General features: G+C 47.0%; 1 protein-coding gene across 2 annotated transcripts in view; it reads left to right on the top strand.

Moving 5' to 3' along the window:
* Positions 1-14,433, top strand: part of atrn (attractin) — a 70,369-nt gene extending 55,936 nt beyond the window's left edge. For both annotated transcript variants that reach the window (XM_084437987.1, XM_084437986.1), the window contains exons 27-29: positions 7,905-8,012; positions 13,344-13,458; positions 14,253-14,433. In XM_084437987.1, coding sequence (XP_084294113.1) covers positions 7,905-8,012; positions 13,344-13,458; positions 14,253-14,377 — 348 coding nt within the window. In that variant the 3' untranslated portion in view covers positions 14,378-14,433. The remainder of the gene's footprint in view (positions 1-7,904; positions 8,013-13,343; positions 13,459-14,252) is intronic.
* Positions 14,434-21,806: the final 7,373 nt, after the last annotated feature.

The following is a 21,806-nucleotide window of genomic DNA, read 5'->3' as shown; positions in this document are numbered from 1 at the left end:
CTAGCAGATCGCCTACTCGAGTACTCGGTTAACCGTGCACATCCCTACTATCTAGATCACACTCCCAGAGCTCCTTGAGAGGCACCATAGGGTCCGGACTCAGGGAACCAATCCGGTCATTGTTCCAGATGAACACATTCAACTGCTGATCAAGATCAGAGAAAAATGATTTATTGATGCACACTGGGATGTGTTGGAAAAAGAAAAGAAACTTTGGTAGGATCACCATCTTTATAAGTTTGACACAGCCCACAAGAGACAGGGGGAGGGGGACCCACCTAGGCATATCAGCTCTACATATCTCTAGTAGTGAAAGTTTGAAAGTTTTTTGGAAACAGGTTTGTGACAAACACCCCGAGGTACTTGAACCCCTCTGTGGCCCTTTTAAAGGGGAATGCGGACTGGGAGAGTGCCTTTGCCAGTTAATTTACAAAAAATACTTTGCTCTTTTGAATATTTAGTTTGTAGTCTGATATACTGTACTGGAGGAAGAGAGGATAGGCGGTTAGAAATCATAAGAAGAATGTCATCGGCGTAAAGAGACAGTTTATGAACCATGATGACGGGTAATGCCCTCAAACTTACAGTAGCGTGGCTTCTGAGCCAGATAGCAAGAGGTTCAATGGCTACTGTATATTGAACAACAGGGTTGAAAGAGGACACCCCTGGCGCATCCCATGTTGGAGAGAGAAAGGCGGAAATTGAATGCCATTAGTGTGTACAGAGGCAGATGGAGAGGCATACAGGAGTTTAATCCAGGAGAGAAATTGGGGATCGAAGCCAAATTTTTCTAAAACTAAAAAACAGGTAACCCCATTTCACCCTATCAAAGGCCTTCTCCACATCGAGTGTTACTATTCGAGTTAAATTATATTAAGTACTGTAACCTCCTGAAGTGTCTCCCCACCACAAAGCCCCTTTGGTCCAGTGAAATTATATCTGGCAGTACATGTTGGAGGCGGAGAGACAGTATTTTGGCCAGTATCTTACAGTCCACAATTAACAGTGAGATTGGTCTATAACTTCTGCATGAAGTAGGACCTTTGTCTTTCTTGAGAGGCAGAGAGATAGACGCCATGGACAAAGTTTCTGGCAATCAGGCTACCTGTCACTGCGTCTTCTTGTTCCGCCCTCTCCGGTCTCCTCTCGTTTCCCTCAACTGACAGACATGACCTCCGTGACCTCTAGCCTCTGATGCCACCCTCTCACCACTCTGACTGCACCGAGCCGTCACATCTAGTGGGCCGCTGGTTGAGAATCGGAACACTACTTGGATATAGAGCAGAGACAGGCGCGGTAATTATTCATAAAGAGAGGGGGAGGGAGGGAGGGAGAGAGGGGGGATGGATTGACCATACTGAACTCAACAGGCCACAGTACTTCCCAACGCCATGTGATGCGTTGCCTCTGACACCGGTCTAGGAGAAGAACCAGATCCTCCGTGACACCCCCCCCCCCTCTCTCTCTCTTTCTCTAAGCCTCTCAGGATGGCGTAGTGCATTCTCTCTCAGCCACAGTTGTTTTATAGCATCTGTCACCGAGCCCCTCCGCCTGTCCCCCTGTGAATCAGTCCCCTCTGTGGGGAGAACCTCACCTTATCACACCCTCCAGAGAGACACTTTAAAAGGGGAGGAAATCGCACCCACCCCACCAACTACTCTCTCTCGCTCGCTCTCGACATCTTACTGGATGTGTGAGATGGATAGCTCAAGGTGACCTGGCGTAACAAAACCCCCCCCGATCCCTCGCACATTGTCATTCGGTCAGCACTGCTCGCCACTTGCCATCCCTCTTCTCCCGAGACGGCACTCCTCAGAGCGGCCTGAAACAGCCTAGATCAGACCCCCGGTGCTAGGGTGGTGGGCCTAGAAATGGTGATTCTGATACAGGTGGAGAGGGGCTGGTCAGGGGTGGGTGGGTGTGGGTCCTGGCTAGAGAAGCAGCCAAGCTCCTCTTTAAAGCACAGGCCCCTGTAGGTTAACCCGCCAGGGTACATGAAGGACCCTTAAAGGAATTTAGCATTGTAAGACATGTTATAAGGTTATTTATTATCATATACAATGGCCGATATCAACGTTTCGTCAAACGGTGCACTCTCGAGATATAGCCCGTCGCCGCTAACACACTCAATGGATCCAAAGGTGCACAAACAAAATCCCTCAACAACACCATAAACTCTAGTTTTCAAAGACAGGAAACATACTCTAAATATTGCCAAATAGGTGCTTTTGCTTTTGGAATTTTTCTGCCACTGTCTAGTGTAACCAACTGAGCAGCCCTCAGCCCACTTTCCATCGCGATCATTCTTCTAGTACACTCTTTCTAGTATCGGTATACCGTGCAACACTAGCTTCAAAGCAATGGTTTCTCAACTTGTTGTTGTTGTAGTTGTTGTGTAGACCTGTGACTCGGAAGCGGTTCTTCTTCTTTTACGGAAGACTCCAAACTTAGTCAAGACCTCCCAAAGTTCAAGCGGAAGTTGTATGCACTGTACTGCGAGTGAAAATAGTTCTATGCTAAATGATAAATAAAATGTTTGTCAGAACATCAACGGACACCAGTGACCACTCGGTGAGTTTCCTGTATTTGAAAACGAGAGATTATGGTGTTTTTGAGGGATTTGGTCTATGAACCTGTGGATCCATTGAGTGTGTTAGCGGCGATGGGCTATATCTCGAGAGTGCACCGTTTGACGAAACTTTGATATCAGCCATTGTATATGATCGTAAATAACCTTTTAACATGGCTTATAATGCTAAATTCCAAACCCGTGCTTTAAGAACTTTCGGAGAGCTCGAATCTCTCTCTATACGGAGGTCAGCTGAGGCAGTAGTGCACAGAACAAAACATTTCTGAGGTGATCAATTCTGAAATCAGAGGAGGGGGAGAGAGAGATATAGTGCGTGCGTGTGTGTGGGTGTGGGAAGGGGGGGGGTTGAAGGTCAACATCAGAAACGTGTACGAGTAGTAAGTGAGCACTCGGCGGCCCATCATCTATTTAATTACATTCTTTGAGATCTCCTGTAAAGCTAGCCAGACTCTCCCAGGCTGAGGCCCATCAAACTCTGATGAAAAGGAATATGCTAGCATCATACACTACTGTAGTTCTGCCAGCACCGCTGCTTATACATCGCTGATAAGACGATCTCTACAACCACGCCTGGGGCTGGGTAAATATTGGCTTCAGTGGACCGGGAATAAGCCCCGTCCTCTACTACTGTACAGTGTGTGTGTACATGGAAGATTATTAATGGGTATGTGGTGTGCGTCTTGTCTGATCGCGTGCAGATGTTCAGGTGTGTGTGGTTGTGCGTGTATGTGTGTGCTGTACTGCATGTGTTTTGTTTCCTGCAGTTTCCAAGACGGACCTACAGGTAAATCCTCTCAATCTGTGTTAAGCAAAGAGGTGTGGGGGATAATTTAAAGGCTGGATTAGCGCTGATGTCTTATTACTGGGAATGTACACCCTGCTTTATCAGGCCCATCCCAGTACCGTCTGGGTGACCACAAGCTCTGAACCCCCCAGCTCAACTCTCCTAATCTCAGATGCCAGCGTCCTCAAACCGCCTTACTATTCACTTTCATCTCCTCACTTTAAAAAAAGATAAGTTCACAAAATAGTGAACTTATCCTTTAAACTTTTGTTTTCTCCTTCCTTCCTTCCTTCCTTCCTTCCTTCCTTCCTTCCTTCCTTCCTTCCTTCCTTCCTTCCTTCCTTCCTTCCTTCCTTCCTTCCTTCCTTCCTTCCTTCCTTCCTTCCTTCCTTCCTTCCTTCCTCCATCTCTTTTTGTCCTCTGTCTATTCTTCATCTCCCCTCGTTCTCCATCCTGCTATTGATCCCCTTCACTCCCGCAAAGCTTCCCTCTCTGTCTCTGGCAGGGCTCAGCCAGCATACACAACCCAACAACCCGTACACACACACACGCCTCTTCCCCAAGCAAGTGCTGCAGTGTCCAGAAAGCTGAGGTTAGCACAGTGGGCTGGAGAGGGCTACACACACACACACACACACACACACACACACCAGGACTGGAGACTGGGATCAAAGCCTTCCTACCCGTCAGTATTCACAGTGTGTCCTCGCTCCAGTGGGCCTGGAGAGATGGAGAGCGTAATGTTGCCTCACAGAGGAAGGTTTTCTCTTCCCCCTCTCCACTCTCAGTCGACGGATGATTGAGAGCTCTCCCATCCAACAGCATTTTTAAAGAGACGCATCAATAAATAAAGGGTTTGATGTACATGTGTGCGTGCGTGCGTGTGTTTGTGTGGGCCGGTGTGTGTGTGTGTACAAGGTAGCTGTTTGTGTGTGCACTTTGTGCATTTGAACACTGGTGTTCCCGTTCCGGCATGCTCACTCAATTCCCTTTTCCCAGGGGCCTTCCTCTTCGCCTCCTCTCCTCTTCACTCCGTCTCTCTCCCTCTCTCTCACCCTGCCTCTTCTGCACTCACCATCGTTCGCTCTACCAAGACCTACCCCTCTCCTTGAGTCCCATCCCTCCTTCTTTCTCTCGCTCTCTGTTCGGCTCTCTCTTCTTGCTCTCTCTCGCTCTCTCTCTCTCTCTCTCTCTCTATCTCTCTCTCTCTCTCTCTCTCTCTCTCTCTCGTGCACTGTGCTAATTCGGCCAGTCTCAGATTTGACAACAGCACTGCTGGACAAGCACTGAATGTGTTTTGTGTGTGTGTGTGTGTGTGTGTGTGTGTGTGTGTGTGTGTGTGTGTGTGTGTGTGTGTGTGTGTGTGTGTGTGTGTGTGTGTGTGTGTGTGTGTGTGTGTGTGTGTGTGTGTGTGTGTGTGTGTGTGTGTGTGTGTGTGTGTGTGTGTGTGTGCCCATCTTAATGAGGTGTGTATGCACTATTAAAGAGAGGACCTGTCCTCATTTTGCCAGAGTCAGGTCTTTGCTCCAGTCAACACCACAGCTGCTGTGTGTACAGCGAGTTAATTTAACAAGCGGGCGACTGCTACTAAGGTGTCCTGGTGGCTATCTTTTAAAAACAGAATCCAGAGGTGTTGCCCCGGGGGAAAAAAGCTGCAGACTAATGATGGCCGTGTGATTGTATCTTCTGTGAAAGATTTAAGTCACTCCCTGAATCCTGCTGTTTCTGTTCTAAATGGATGGGTTGTCAGGTGGGATCTGTGGAGAGAAAGACAGAGGCTCTAAGTTATTCGATGGAGAGCGTCGTTTACTCTCCGAGCGTCCCGGAGATGCCTCCTCCAGATGGTCAACAACCAGTGAATCGATAAGTCATCCTTGATAGTGTTCCTTCCGAGAAGCTGCTCAGGGTGTTGTCTGCATGCCGATATCTACTGTACTGCCGATAGCTGTTGTTCTGCCAACAGCCAATGCACTGACGATAGCTGCTGGAGGAGAAACTAAACAAATAACAGATGAACAACAGCTAAACTAAAAATAAACGAAACAAAATTCAAGACGACGTGGACCTTTCCAGACACTGTTGCGTTAATTACCTCCACTAAGATTGTAGAATGTCACCAATAAATTTGACTTCACCAGACTTGACTTGCTGTACTGCCGATAGCTAGTGTGCTGCCGACAGCTGCTGTATTGCAGATAGCTACTGTACTGCTGGTAGCTACACTGCTGATAGATACTGTACTGCTGATGGCTACACTGCTGATAGATACTGTACTGCTGATAGCTACACTGCTGATAGACACTGTACTGCTGATAGCTACACTGCTGATAGATACTGTACTGCTGATAGCTACACTGCTGATAGACACTGTACTGCTGATAGCTACACTGCTGATAGACACTCTACTGCCGACAACTGCTGTTGCTCCTCAGCTCGCCTCACGACCTCAGGTCAGTCTGAGGTCTGAAGAAGGTATTCGGCTACAGCAGGGATTCTCTCACTGGACCAAAAGGCTAGTGGTAGTAACGACTGGGCACACACACACACACACACACACACACACACACACACACACACACACACACACACACACACCCACACATATCATAACACACATACACACAAGATTTAATGAGCTGGCTCCCTCCACAAAGAGAATCCAGGACATGCAATTAAGTCTTCCTGGATCTACAGTATAGAGTGTATATAGTGTCACATTTTAAGTGTGAAGATGTCAATAGCTACAGTATAATCGACAGGCTGGTGGAGGCACTTAGCAGATTAATTGCGAGCTGTTGACTTTTAACAGGAGCCCTCGCCCCCGCATGTCAAGCCATTGTGTGTGTGTGTGTATGTGTGTGTGTGTGTGTGTGTGTGTGTGTGTGCGTGCGCACATGCATGAGTGCGTGCATCCGGAAAGTATTCATATCCCTTCACTTTTTCCACATGTTGTTATGTTAGCCTTATTCAAAAATGGATTATATTAAATTCATTGAATTCTTTTTTCCCTCAAAATTCTACACACTATAACCCATAATGACAAAGTGAATGTTTTTGTGGCTGATACATCAGAAAGCATAGCTACCTTGGCCGTTAAAGTTCAGGACAGGGCTGTTGAAGTAGGCTGATCTCTCTCTTTTCTCTGCGAAAAGCTTCTTGAAAATCCTCTCTTGTGATTGGTCAAGCACTGCACACAATGACTCTCTACACCCGCCCACCACCGCTTTCAACAACGAGCTTACAAGTGTACACGTGAGTTTTCCACCATACGTATCGCAAGGTTAGGAGCAAAAGTCACAGCCGCGTGGAACTTGCGATTTGTGACTCGTAGTGGCAGATTCAAGCGGTTGTAGTTAATGACTTGTGTTTGCGCAGTATTTGTGAGAAAATATTCTACAGGTGTGCAACTTTTCCTCTGTTACTACGAATTTACTGTTACACATGTGCGGCTATTTTCTACAACTATGAATTTAATGTTAGAATTGTGTGGCTATTTTCTACAAATACAAATTTACTGCTACACATGTGTGGCTATTTTCTACACGTGTGGCTATTTTCTACACGTGTGGCTATTTTCTACAAGTACAAATTCACTGTTACAGGTGCTCAGCTATTTTGCACCAAATATACCTTCATATCAATATCTCTTGACTTAAGGTCAAGTTCACAAAACATGTTTAGAGCAACCTGACTTTTGGCGGAGGCATACATCCGTGAAGTGGCATTTCTAATTTAATTTTAATACATTTGCAAAAGTGTGTGTGGCATTTTGAGGAAAAAAATGAGTATACAGTAATCAATTTTGGAATAAGGCTGTAACATAACAAAATGTGGAAAAAGTGAAGGGATATGAACACTTTATGGATGCACTGTATGTGTGTATGAGTGTGTGTGTGTGTGTGTGTGTGTGTGTGTGTGTGTGTGTGTGTGTGTGTGTGTGTGTATGCGTGTACGTGCACGTCTTTATGCACACTCACGCGAGGGAGAATATGTGAGTGTTTTTCTTGGGAGTTTTTAATGTTTCGGATGAGTCGCTATACGGTCCTATCTCAGTCTCTCTGGCTCTTTCCCCGTCGACCCTTCAGCCTACTTCACCCTAATGAGGCGGAGGAGAGGGTAATGGCTTATGTCAAGCTCCTCTGAGCATCGTTTTCACCCCATGCGCACACGCCACACATTTTGCTCGCTTTGTTTTTGACGCCCTCCGTCAATCGCGCCTGCGAAGCGATCGTGAGTCACCCTCAAAAGAGAGCCCTCAATTAAACCTAGGCTTTTTTTTTTTTTTTTTTTTTTTTTCAATCAAAGTGTTTGATCTTCGTATCCCTGGATCTGCTTTCTTCTCTCTCTGTATCCACCGCTGTGGTTGCCTACTCGTTTTGTCAGTTGTGGGTGTTTTTTTTATACTGTTTGTTTGTGTCTTTTTAGCCCCGGCATGTCAGTTGGCGACATTTGTCATCTATTTAAAGTGCCCTGTGTTCGTTCAATGACGTAGAGTCCCTGTCACTGACCTTCCTCCTCTTCCATTCACAGCAACTGCTACGGGAGATGCAGCAGATGGCTAGCCGGCCTTTCGCCACCATCAATGTCGCCTTGGAGGCGGACGAAGAGCCGCCTGACCTGATTGGAGGAAACGTGAAGGTGAGAGTGACCTTTCTCTGTGACACCAACCCCCCCACCCCCGGCAACCCTTCATCAGAGCTGACGGAAACTCGTAGGAGCACCACTATTCATCATCCCCCCCATCATCCCTCATCCTCCCAATTATCGGCCTCTCCATCTACAGCACGACTCAAGCTGTGACCTCCCGACAGGGGGGACTCTGGATTTAACTTTCTCTCCACAGCGAGTAGCCATAGAAACTTAAACAGTGGACGCGCACTGGCTAGAGTGTGGGAGGAGCCGAGTGTTTTCTACAGCTCTTCGTCTCACCATGTACAGTACAGTAGATAGTCCCTTCGCCCTAGCGTGCTGGGTAGTTCACTCTAGTACTGACGGTGTTAGACAGTAGTTCCAGGAGTAGGCCCAGAGTCCAGGTACCTGTGACTGGGTTCCACTGTGTGATAGATGAGCCCAGATGCGGAGCAGAGTTACGGGCCCTCTGTATGTGCAGGGTCGCCAGAGGCCCTCTGACAGGGCCCATGTATCTCAGGGGCTTTGGCTCCCAAACACAAGCTTGGTCAGGGTATACTGTAGTAGGCCCCTGAGGCCACCAGGGCAGGGCAGCTAATCGACTGACTCCCCTCTGGCGCATGGGGGTCACTCGGACCCAGACGTTATCTCTCTTTCTGGGTTCTCTCTCTCTCTCTCTCTCTCTCTCTCTCTCTCTCTCTTTCTCTCTCTCACACACACACACACACCCTCTGGCTTCTCTCTCTCTCTCTGGCTTCTCTCTCTCTCTCTCTCTCTCTCTCTCTCTCTCTCTGGCTTCTCTCTATCTCTCTCTCTCTCACACACACACCCTCTGGCTTCTCTCCCCCGCCCCTCCGTGACTCTGTCCCTCCCATACCTACTCGCCATATGCACTATTTTTCTCTCTGCTGTCCAGGGTTCTCTGCTGGTTTTATCTCGTACGTGCGTGCAAGTGTACAGTATGTGTGTGCAAGCTGCACCACTGAGGGCGCGTCCTCCATCACAGCTTAGCTTTTCTCTCTCCTCTCTTCCTTCCTGGAAACTAGAGCGTCTTCTACCCAGCGTCCTCTTCTCACCATCAGGGGAGGAGCAGCAGCCCTGGAGTACAGTAGAGATCCAATTTAGATCTCTCTCTCTCTCGCTCTCTCTCTCCCTCTCTCCCCCCCTACCTTCGTCCACCATGTTGCTCTATGCTATCTGCTCCCGCGCCGCCAGACAAGAGAGACCGAGAGTGGCTCTCTCCTCTTGTTTCCATGTTATTTTTTATCAGGAGACTACAGTGGCACATTATCACCTGTGATTGGACGAGCCCAGCGGCGAGGAGAGATCATTAAAGTTGTTTATAGCCGCGGTGGGGAGTCCAGACCCACGGCAGCGGCGAGATATATTCGGCGTACACAGGAAGGGAGCCAGGGCCCACGGTCGTTGCCTGGCAGATGATTGCCTTTGCGAGACGTCTCATTCTGGGCTTTACAGTATGTACAGGAACAGGGAGATGTGATGTACGTGACAAGAGATGGAGGTGTCTGACGGTTACATGGTTCAGGTCTGTGTTCACAATGACTCGCGCACACCGAGGAGTCGACAGTGAAGTTTACTTCTGACTATGAATCACTGTTACCGGGCCTACTGATGTGATGCGTGAACAAAACACATTAGGTAGGTTCCAGCGTACATGTATGTAGTATGTTGTTCAATCATTTCTTACAGTAGACAAGCAGCAAGCCGAGTGAAGGCTGATGTACAGTGTACAGTGAATCATAAAGTCCTAGCTAAAGTAGAGAGAGGGGAAAGCGTTGGAAAGAGGTGTCCAGCCCCCCCCCCCCCCAACCTGGCTGGCTGGAAAGCAGCTGTGCTGGGCTGTGGTTCTACGCACCGGACTAATTACTTAGTTAATTTAACAGAACCTCGCCGAGCTCAGCCTGGCCAGTTCAGATAACTCTCCAGAGCAGAGAGGGGCTCCACCAGGCTAAAACAAAGGCATCTGCTCGAAAATGTCATTAACTCACTCTCTGAAGACAGAGCGAAAATACACTCTACCTTTAGACATCTTATGAACACGCAGGGCCAGTTTAAAGGAATGCATAATTGGATTTCACAAGGTGTTATTTTATTTTTTAATTTCCGCTCTGAGAGAATGGAGTGGGCCCTTCTGTTGACAGAGATAAATCGCTCTTATTTTCTCTTCTCTTGCTTTGCTTGGCCTGTGAGAGGAGGAAAACACCAGGCATGTTGCTTCTGGACTAAACTGGGTTTAATAGAAGTGGAATAGATCGTCAGTAGAATGTGGAAGCAATCGTCATTGAGAGAAACTGATGAGTTGGAAAGGATCTTAACTACCATTTCCCAAATTAGTCAGACCTTATATACATTTAGATAAATGGATATGAACCTTAATAATTCCCGTATATAGGACGAAATTTGGCATTTCAGCAGTGGGAAATTACAGCAAAGGTTGGAAATGCAGAATATACATGGTATATACTGTTAAATACATAATATATACATACATACATACATACATACATACATACATGTGTAACAGAATTTACAGTATACATACACACTGTATAGATATGTATATAAATAATCCTCATATATACATACATACATACACCCTCAAGATGCACCCTCAAGAACATGACTCTTACAGTACTTCCTGGCCTCTCCAGGTGTGAGTATACAGTAGCTACAGTAGATGATGGCATCATCCACGCTGATTGGGGCCTGGAATGCAAACTGCAGGAGGTCCAGGAAGTAACTTCATCCCCAATCAAGTAAGAATCTAAGATGCTGATTGGGAAATTAAAAAATAAGACAAACTATTAAACAAGCTTCACCTGAAGTTTCACATCATCAGGAAGCGGCCGCCACCGGTCGCACATTTGAAAACAAACGGAGGCTGCTGCCGTCCGGGCCGCCCTGTAAGAGCGCCTCACAGCTGCGGCGTCGGGGATTGGACTGGGGCTGAGGTTCCCCTTGCCAGCCTCTAGCTGGTGCAGGTGGAATACTCGGCGACACAGAAATCTAGTTTGTAAAGTCTGCCAGGGACGACTAGAACAGCACGGTGCTGATCCAACCAGGCGCCACAGCCGGCAGCATTACGGCGGACTGGTGCCAAGCGTCTCTAGCATTTAACAGTACTGCATCTAAATCAGCCATCTCTAAATATATCTGTGCCACAAATGAAGCGGTTACACATTTAGTCATGACCATTTTCAGCTAGAAAATCAATCAGAAGAAAGTCTGTTTACAACACTCACACGCACAAATGGCTGTGCTGCATGTATTTGATAATACAGTGCTCAGTTGGTTGCTTGAATGTTTGACTGAAACGTTCTCAGACTGCATCTCCAATGAGTCAGTTTCTCTGTATCTGAATGGCTCAATGGGTCTAGAACACACACTCGAACACAGACGCGCGTGCACACACACACCCACACAAATAAGTACAACTCCCCTCCATCAATGCTCGGTGGAGCTAGAACATACAGTACATAAGTGCAGCAGAGATGTGGGTTGTGAGCGTGGCAGACGGCATCACCTCCCCTGCTACCTGCCTGACAGGCTGTGTATCGCGCCAGCATGAAAGGTAAGCCATGGAGAGCAGGAAGCGCTGAATAAATGTGTAATATGGGTCAGAGCTGAATATGATTACTGTCTTCCTCTCTGTGTATTTGAGTGTGTGCAGGAGTGTTGTGTGCAGTGTGTGTGCAGTGCGTGCGTGCATGTATGTGTGTGTGTGTGTGTGTGTGTTTGCACCAGGATTACTTGGTGTTTGTCTCCTGGATTTGTGGAGCATCAGACTTGTGTACTTCATCTGTATATCTATACACCATATGCAATAGATCAATAATGGAGAGCCTGGTAGTGTAGATATGGCACGGGGCCCTGTAAACAGGAGTTCCACACATTGGCCCTTATTCACCAATCAGTTCCGTTCTTAAATTTCTTCCTTAGGACGTTTCTAAAGAAAGCTCCCGTCTGATTCACGACGTGTTCGTAAACCGCTGGATGAGTTCGTTCCTGCCTTCTTATAATGATGAATCCCAGGGTTTTACAAATTGAATAAGCATAGATAAACTCCCCGACAGCCCCAGATAAGGACATGCAACGACAGAGTTGTGCTCAGATGTCATTACTCAGTATGAATACCGGTCATCCGCACTCTTCACTCCCCAATTTTTCGGTAGCATAATGGTGGGGATGTGTCAGGTGCATTGGCAAGTCAGAGGACAGCAGGTAGAATCCAGCGTGGGCAATCCAAATCAGATTTTTATTTAGTCAAATGACAATAAACATGCGTGGCAACAAACATAGCGCAGCACAGTGTGAAATATGTCGAAGTGATAGAACACAATACTGTACAACAGCCTACAGTGTAGGCCTACAAAAATGGAGGCTATAAAATAAACAGCCGTCAAGCATGCCCAAACGGAAATCTAAAGACTGGATGCCTCCTGTTATATTTAGTAGCGTCAGTAAGATGCATGGGATATTACCCCAGTGAACTCTGTATCTGGAGAAGGAAACACAGTTGGACCAAGCGCATTGGGGATATTATTGGAAAAAAAGCACTCTCGTTTTGTGAAATAATTATTACAATTAGTAAAAGATAAAATTATACAAATATTATTGTATTGCAGTCCTATACTGTTATACAACTGTAGATTTGAAGTAAACATAATCACAAATGATTTTAAATAAATGCGTCTTTCGCACGAATATGTCCGTAGCCTACTTAAGACTGCTCTTCCTTGTTCGTAGATTCTGTTCTTATTTTCCACGTGAGAACATTGGTGAATGCCAGAATCTTCTTGTAAACGGTGTAAGTGGAGTTTAAGAAGAAAATCTTCCTAAGAAATTCTTAACTACATTTGTGAATGAGGCCCATTATGCACGAGCATCAGGGCCAGGGTAACCAGGAGCCTGGCCCTGGAGAGACCAGGGAGGACGGGTACATGAGAAGACGACAGGAGAGCACAGCCAAGCACATCCGCACACAATCTGCTCTCCCTCTCTCACTCAGCCCGCTCCCCCACAGGGCTTTGCAGCAGTGGTTTCCAATCATAGCCAATCAGAGTCAGATGGCGCCGTCGGAAATCGCGGGAGAATCATCCGGTATCTGCTCAACAGAATCATTCTTTGCATCTCCAAAATAAAGAAAGGGATCTAGAGAGGAGAGGCGTCTCTGTTTGTGTGCGGTGGAAACATACACAACAGGCGTCTGTTACGGCGAAGCCCCCTGCCCAAATATGGAGGTTGTGTCTTGGTCCAACATCTTTTAGTCAATCTTCTGTTGACCGTAGCAGTCGTGTCTCTCTCTCTCTTCTTCTCCAGACGGTGCCCAAGCCCATTGCCCTGGAGCCCTGCTTTGGCAACAAGGCCGCCGTCCTCTCCATCTTCGTCCGATTACCCAGGGGCACCGGCGGCATCCCCCCACCTGGACAATCTGGTAAGCTGTCAGGAAGAGCTCTTTCTTTCCTCTCTCCTTTTTTTTCCCTCTTCTCCCTTTTCTGGTCTCTCTCTCTCTCTCTCTCTCTCTCTCTCTCTGTTGTTTTCCCAGGCTGTCAGAACGCCGTGGGCCCATCTTAATTACTACAGTGTATTCTTTTGTCGTAACAAAAGCATGTGGTCTCTGGGGGATCTGGAGGCAGCTCGGCGGTGTGCTGGCATTAGCCTGCCTCCCTGGAGGGGGAGGGGGGGGGGCTCTGTACCAGTGCGTTTTAACACGTTCTCCATCAGGGCCTCGTTTTTCACCGTCTCCTCCAGACAGCACGCGAGCACAGCTCGGCCCCCAGAATGGTAGCTCGCGGTCTCCCCGAACAGCTGAGCCGAGGCCAGGGCCAGATTAGCTCTGATTAGCATCCGGGCCCTATTTAAATGCCTTTGATCCTGCTCACAGTAACTTATACCAAGCAACTCTGAATTATGGTAATGGCCTCAGTATGGTGCTCCACAGACTATTTAATTTCTGTTGTGCCCATGAATAACTGCTCGCTTTGCCCCTGTACAGTATGGTTTTCGGAAACATCAATCCATGTCTGATTAAAACGTTTCCCTGTGGGTCTGTTTTCGCTGTTTAAATGTGCATATTCAATGAGAGAGACTGTGGAGGGATGCACGCGCGGTGCACTCCTGCTGCCCTACAAGTTCATTCCAACTGTTTGATGATCAAAGTTGGACTTGATTGTTGTGGGAAAAGATGAAACCACCGTGTGACGTCATCTCCTGTGTTTGGGTTGGCAGGTCTTGCGGTGGCCAGCGCCCTGGTGGACGTGTCCCAGCAGATGTGCGTGGGATTCAAGGAGAAGTCCGGGGGTCTGAGGAACCGCAAACAGCAGCCCACCGCACAGCCCTCCACCTGCATCTGACCCCTCCCCTGACCCTGCCCCCCCCTGACCCCGCCCCTCTACCACCCCCACCCCCCCCCCCCGCCCTAGCCCCTCCCACAGAGACCTGAGCCCCGCCTTGTGGGGAGAGGTGCATGCTGGGACTGGACTGGACCGGACTGGAACTGCTGTCCTGCTGTGGGGAGCGGGGAGGGGGTTTGGGGGGGGGGTGTCTGGTGGACTAATACCTCAGCAGGCCTCTTCCACAGGGAACACTGGGACTCCATACCTGGAAGGTCTGTCTGGCCACGGGCAGCGAGGAGAGAGAACAAACAAACTCCCACTTGTTCGACACGGCCTCGTTAGTGTAGAGGTGGCCCCCGGCTTTGCTGCTAGGAGAGATCCGTCTCGTAGAGACTCTGCACCACTGCTCTGTCACGTGACGTCGTACCTAACTTATTGATCTTTATTTGAAAAGACTGGAACTGAATAGGTAGCACACTTATGTAACACAAACCTCTCCGTTTCACGGTCCACCCACATTTCAGCTCCTTTCAAGCTCTGAGTCTCAGGCACTGAGACAGCCAGTGTGATCCCAGGGTCTTCTCTCTGGCAGTGTGTGTGTGTGTGTGTGTGCGTGTGCCTGTGCGTGTGTGCGTGTGTGAGAGAGAGAGAGAGAGTGAGTGAGAGTGTGTAGTAGTGTTGCACATCTGTTTAATGAGGAGTTTGAGGGGAGGCATGAGAGGAAAGCCCATTTGAAGTCCCTGACATTTCAAATAGACCTCCATGTTCTGCCGCTCACTCTCTCTGTGTCCCTCTCTCTCTCTCCCTCTGTCCCTCTCTCTCTATCCCTCTGTCCCTCTCTCTCTCTGTCTCTCTCTCTCTCTCTCTCTGTGTGTCTGTCTGTGTCTTAGCTGCTAGCTGTCCTCTCCTGTCCTTGGGTCCCTGGCTGGGAGTGAGTCTGTGTTGGGTGAGCCGAGCGCCATCTCATCTCATCATCTCATCTGGCCCAGGAAGCCAGCTAATTACTCTCCCGGCCGTGACACAAAAGCCAGCGCGCAGACACACGGGCCGCGAGTTGGACAAGCCACCCTTGTTTAACGATTGTCCCTTTGGCAGCGGTAGTCGTTGGTAACACAGTGCTATGCTCCTTGTTCATGTGGAAGCCACTCTGAATGGATCTGTTGATGCTGACTGACTGCTGTAATTAGCCTGATCTGCATGAGAAGCCTCTGCAGGGCTCTGTGGTGGGGATTGGAACATTTCTGATTGTTCCCTAAGAAATCCATTGTCCCTAATTGCTGTTCTATGTTTTGGAATGCATGTCCCTAGGTCAATACAGATCGTTGCATGGCCCTGAGTGATCTATGGCTGCCCAATTAAGCTGTGGAGACGTGAAGTCTGTCTCTATCTCTGTACACCCTCGGTGGACAAAAGCTACCATGTAGCAGCTGTTGAATAATGCAGGGAAAACAGTTTGGGGAGTACAGTGACCACAATATAAGCAGAACCTCACATCACATGCACACTGCAGAGGTCAAGGGAGAGCTCCACTAGTGCTGTGTCGATTGATCTGACCACAGAGGTACTCTGCAGTAGACCATTATAGAGAGAGCACCATTTATATCCGAATGACTTCTTGGTTATGGGGTTCTTTCATTGTGTGTGTGTGCCTATCTTTTTTTTTTTCACTGTTCATGCATTCGTGTTCTCCAAACCAAATCAATACAAAATCCCCCCCACCATTTTATATTTTTAGCTGTCACCTCGATCCCTTACATCAGACCCCCATTTCTCAAGGCACATTATTTTTTCTTTGAGAAAGGCAGAAGAGAAATATAACATGAACACACGAAAAAAGGAGTGTTCCTTTGAAATGTCAGAAAAGATTTTTGGTTTGGCAACAAAGTTGCCTGAGAGCCCGAGAACAAAGGCAAGTGGAGTTGTTTTGGCAGGTCGGTTTACAACTGGCTTCTTCCCTCTCCATGTGAAGTACAGATCTTGCAGCTTGGCTAGCTTGTCTGCCCAGTCTACCTGAGCTATCCCATAATACACAGTAACGGGGCGTTTCATCATGGCAACATACATCTCTGATGCACCGCCGTTACCAATTCACTCACTGCCTCCACAGAAGTCGTGATATAACTATTTAATAAGATCTTGCGTCCAAAGGGATCGTCTTACAGCTCTGGCCGTCACGTGTTCAGCCTGCTGTACGATAACTACTCCTGCCTGTTAAAAGGGCAAATTTTTAGAGCTGGGAAAAGGTCAGTGCTGAAAGCATGAATAAAGTCTATCATTTCTGAGCATGTTGGATTTCTGGCCGTGAGCAGATTAGAAGAAGCAGCCTCAGAACATTCAACTACTACCGAGGCCACAAGTTCTGGTCATGGCTGCACAGAGACTTCCAATGGCTTCTCGTCCACACGGTTTACTCCTCTCTCTCTCTCTCTCTCTCTCTCTCTCTCTCTCTCTCTCTCTCTCTCTCTCTCTCTCTCTCTCTCTACTAATATTGCATATCGCTGTATTTTTTATTTTTTATTTTTGTTTACCTTCTTGGTGTATTCACTGTCATCAGGTCTATCTACAGCCTCAAACACAAACACTACACTGACCTGTGAGAGAAGCAGCACTTTGGTAGACATCTTGTATCCTGTATGTTAATCATGGCTTGTGGCGCCCATACTCCTCTCCTCCCAGCATCTACAACCTTCTCCCCTGGTCTGGGATCAGCATGTGAACGACAGGAATTGGTTTCTCACAAAGAACATGACTTAGGCCCCTGTAACTGAAGTGGGTGTATATTTAACTGTGATTTCATGAAGGACAAGATTTTTCTCTGTAAATTAATGTATGGCGAGCGCCCGGCGACGCATGGCCATCAACACAGCCCAATGGGGGGCAGCAACGCTAGCCTCTCCCCTCACTCCTCTGTACACCTGTGACATCACACCCCAGGAGATGCTCCCTAAACCCTGCCCCACGTCCAGGCCTCAAATTCTCTCTACTACACACACTACTACACACTCTCTCTCTCTCTCTCTCTCTCTGTTCTCCATTTCTCATGCGGAATTGTAGATAGAGGAAGTAGTTTGTTAATATGTATAATTTAGCAGCAAACTCAAGGTTTTTGTAAATAATGAGAAAGTATTGTGAATGATTTGTTGAATGGTTTTGAAAATCATGTATGGCAAACTCCCGAGGCTTTTAAAATGTGAGTACAGTACATAGCATATTTTGTATGTAAGATGGCAAATGAACAAAATAGAAGCTGACGAAACTTATGTGTAAAATTGAGGATAATAGCAAACTGACCTTGTAATTACATATGTACATAAAAGAATGACAGAACATTTTGTCTATAATTAAACGTTAAAATTAAACCCTTGCATTTCTATACAGTTCTTTCTCCAACGCTTATATTTCAGTGCTGGAGAGCCAGACAGTAGGGTCTGTACCATACAGCGCCTGGCTGCAGATCAATTCGCTGTGTGGTGTCACTGCATCATTCTCCTACCTGCCATAATGTCCAGAACATCTTACTCATCATTCTCCTACCTGCCATAATGTCCAGAAAATCTTACTCATCATTCTCCTACCTGCCATAATGTCCAGAAAATCTTACTCATCATTCTCCTACCTGCCATAATGTCCAGAAAATCTTACTCATCATTCTCCTACCTGCCATAATGTCCAGAACATCTTACTCATCATTCTCCTACCTGCCATAATGTCCAGAACATCTTACTCATCATTCTCCTACCTGCCATAATGTCCAGAAAATCTTACTCATCATTCTCCTACCTGCCATAATGTCCAGAAAATCTTACTCATCATTCTCCTACCTGCCATAATGTCCAGAACATCTTACTCATCATTCTCCTACCTGCCATAATGTCCAGAACATCTTACTCATCCTCTCCTGTCTCGCTCACTCCTGTCTTTGTATGTGCAGCTCTTCTCTCCATAGACGAGCTCCTACAGTATATGCAGCGTACACAGATGATTAGCTATCAGCCTTTGATTTCATGTATTTTTGAATAGATTCAGACTGATCATTCTGACAGCCGTTGCTGCACACCATGGTAACTCAACACTGGTAGCAGTTGGTTGATTGACAATGATTTTGTCTACTATTGTTGAGCCATTTTCAAACTTTTGTCCTCATTAAAAACGAATTTTGAAGTTCTCATAAAATAGTAGCTTACATGGATGTTGTTGTTTTTTAGGACTTTTCTGGTAGTTATTTTGTCATTACCAATATCTGCAAAAAGTCCATCCATCCATCCATCCATCTTCATCCGCTTATCCGGGGTCGGGTCGCGGAGGCAGCAGCTCCAACAGGGGGCCCCAGACATCCCTTTCCCTAGCAGCATCAACCAGCTCTGCCTGGGGAATCTTTAGCCGCTCACAGGCCAGTGCGGAGATGTAGTCCCGCCACCTAGTCCTGGGTCTACCCCGCGGCCTCCTCGCCCAGGAGGCATCCTCACTAGATGCCCGAACCACCTCAACTGGCTCCTTTCGACGCAAAGGAGCAGCGGCTCTACTCCGAGTCTCTCCCGGATGACTGAATCTCTCACCCGATCTCTCAGGGAGACCCCAGCCACCCTCCGGAGAAAACTCATTTTGGCCGCTTGTATCCGTGATCTCGTTCTTTCGGTCATGACCCATGCTTCATGACCATAGGTGAGGGTGGGGACGAAGATAGACCGGTAGATCGAGAGCTTTGCCTTATCGAATTACATTCTAACAGCTTTGGTGTGTTCGTTTTGAATGAGCTGGCATTCATATCTGTGTATGAGGTGAAATATAATATATAATAGTGAGACATGCTGTATATGCACATTCTTATCAGAGAGTTTATTTACTTGCTCAGCATCAGACACAATCACACAGCGAATGGTAGAATAATCTCAACACAACCTCCTTCATAATCCCTTTTACATGTTAGGATGAATGAGTGTTTATAAAACAGACCAGCACCCCTGCAAGCTGTGCTCAGGTTAGTCTGGTTAGCCACCCCTTCTCTGTTCTCCCAAGTCCATACACAAGGTAAACCTGGGTATTATAATGCCATAATTATTTCACTTCTTGGAGCGAAATTATGCTTTGTCTGGTTGTTTAGCGCTCATAGCCTCGTCTGCTACATTTTCTGTGGCGGCACCTTTAAGCCATTTTATCCGTCTGTTGGAGCAGGGCCCATGGAGCCAAGCCTGGACAGCAGGAGGTGTGTCCCAGATAGCTGATGACCCAAAACCTGGAGACCAGTGCCAATTACTCTGACCATATGCAAAAGCAGGTGGCACGGGTACTTACGTCCCAATTTATTTATTTTTTTGCAAACCCTCAAATACGAAGAATAGAGATATACATAAGAGAGAGAGAATGATGACTTATTAAAGGATTAGATTGGTATTTAGCATCATAAGCTCTGTTACAGTATATCATTATTTATGATCCTATACAACAGTCCATATAAACATTTTTGACAGACTTTGCACTCTTGAGATATTGATTCTCATTGCTCATGTCAGAACTAAGTATACAATGGATCTCTATGGGCATCTACTGTGCTGTATATGCCCATAGAAATACATTATATAGTTAGCTGATGGTTTTCTAGCACTAATATCTCTAACACTGAGCACTAATATCACAAGAGTGAAAGGTCTGTCAAAATGTTTATCTGGACCGTTGTATGTGATCGTAAATAACCTTATAACAGGGCTTATGAACTACTCCTTTAAGGAAGATTGAACGAAGGTTAGTGAAGCTTACAGTACTATGTATACTGTATCTTTGGAGACAAGTATTTTCCACCCTGGTTACTTTTACAGCCAACAGATCTGCTGGAGATGCTTTTTGAAACGAACTGAGGCGCCGCTTCTGCATCATGCCGAGGGCAAAATGTCTTGAAGAAATATGCCAGAACACACTCATCTGTAAAGTGTCATCCATTTATTGGCAGGGATTGACACATGACATGTCCTCAGATCCGCCCCCACAGTGGAACAGGAAACCGGTTTGTGTCAGTCGACTGGAGGTGCCAAAGAAAAGCACCTCCCTGACAGATTCACTTCCTGTTTAATCACAGAACGAACCAAACCAAAAACAGGGCAACAAAACTATGCTGGTGTCACATAGTGATGGGAGACTGAGGCTTTCTGAGGCCCTAAGATGGCTTCCACTGTCTTGTGCTGTCAGCCTCTGCTTGACACAACCTAATGGCCATATTGGCAAGGTCGATCATTTAGTTACTATGTGTCAAACAGTGTATCAAACCCTCTGTCTCTCATCGCTAGGGGTTTCTTCTGAACAGGGTTCACTAACATGGTTGTCCCACTAAAAAGAGATGTGCTTTTTGACAAAGAAACACTCCGACTGATGTCCCATTTGAGGGATACTTCCCAACGGGAGTTACTGCAGTCTTTCCTGGGACATTGTACAGTAGGAGTCCGTCTGGTCTCTCAGGAGAGACACCCATCCTCGCCATCTGCTGCCTCCCCAAGACGTCTGTGATGGAAAAGCATGATTGGTCACAGAATAATTCATAGATATATTTTGTGTGGTAAAGTCCACATACATAAAAAATATATACTGTATAATTCACCCTCTCCTGACGTCCTTAGATCATATCTACATTACCACAGCGGACCAGGTATTGTATGTATGGTCATGTTATCATACTGCAAGTTATGTAACTGACAACTGACATGAGCTTTTCCATATGAATATACTGTATCTACAAATGAAATACTATTACAGTACACAGCAAAATATGGTTTTACTTGCTTGGTAAAGAGTGTGCTTCGTTTATGTGCTGGTAAAAGTTACTTCTAATTTGTTGTAACTCCCAGAGGTTACAGTACATTGAAATAAAACAGGAGAAGTCGAATGAGGAGAAACGCCGCCGACATGACTTAAGCCGTCTTCATTCTGGTAGTCTGCTGCCCAGGCAATCCCATGGTGGAGAGTCATCACATTGAATATTTTTTACATCAAGGAATGTTCCAGAACAAAGTCAATTATAGGAGAGAGTTCACTGCACTGCATCTTCAGTGGAAAACAGTGCTCCTCCCCACTCTGTACACCTTCCAACCCCCGGCCCTTCGCTGTGCCTTCAATGGGCCTTGAGGACGTGGACAGTCTTCTGTGTTGTGCTGATGCGTGTTCGTGGGTGGAGATGTAGCGGGAAATTAGATTCCTGATTTCTTTTCCTTCCGGCGCCACAGCTCTCCCTCACACTCGCTTCAAAGGGCACGGGAGTACGATACATCCACTGTGAGTTAAGATTCACGAAAAGAGATAATTGTGATTTTTTGTGACGGGGGTGGGGGTGGGGGAGGGGGGCTGAGAGACGCGATCCCTTTTCCCGCTCTTTCCACACACCGGCCTTTTCCCCCATCCCCACCCCTGCCTCCGCCCCCCGGGTCTGCGGTGTTGGTCCCCTGAGGCCGGGCGAGCGGCAGCT

This window comes from Borostomias antarcticus (assembly GCF_949987555.1).
Source record: "Borostomias antarcticus genome assembly, chromosome: 5".
NCBI classification, from domain to species: domain Eukaryota; kingdom Metazoa; phylum Chordata; class Actinopteri; order Stomiiformes; family Stomiidae; genus Borostomias; species Borostomias antarcticus.
The sequence above is the reverse complement of the archived record's forward strand: the minus strand, read 5'-3'. Positions and strand labels throughout refer to the sequence as shown.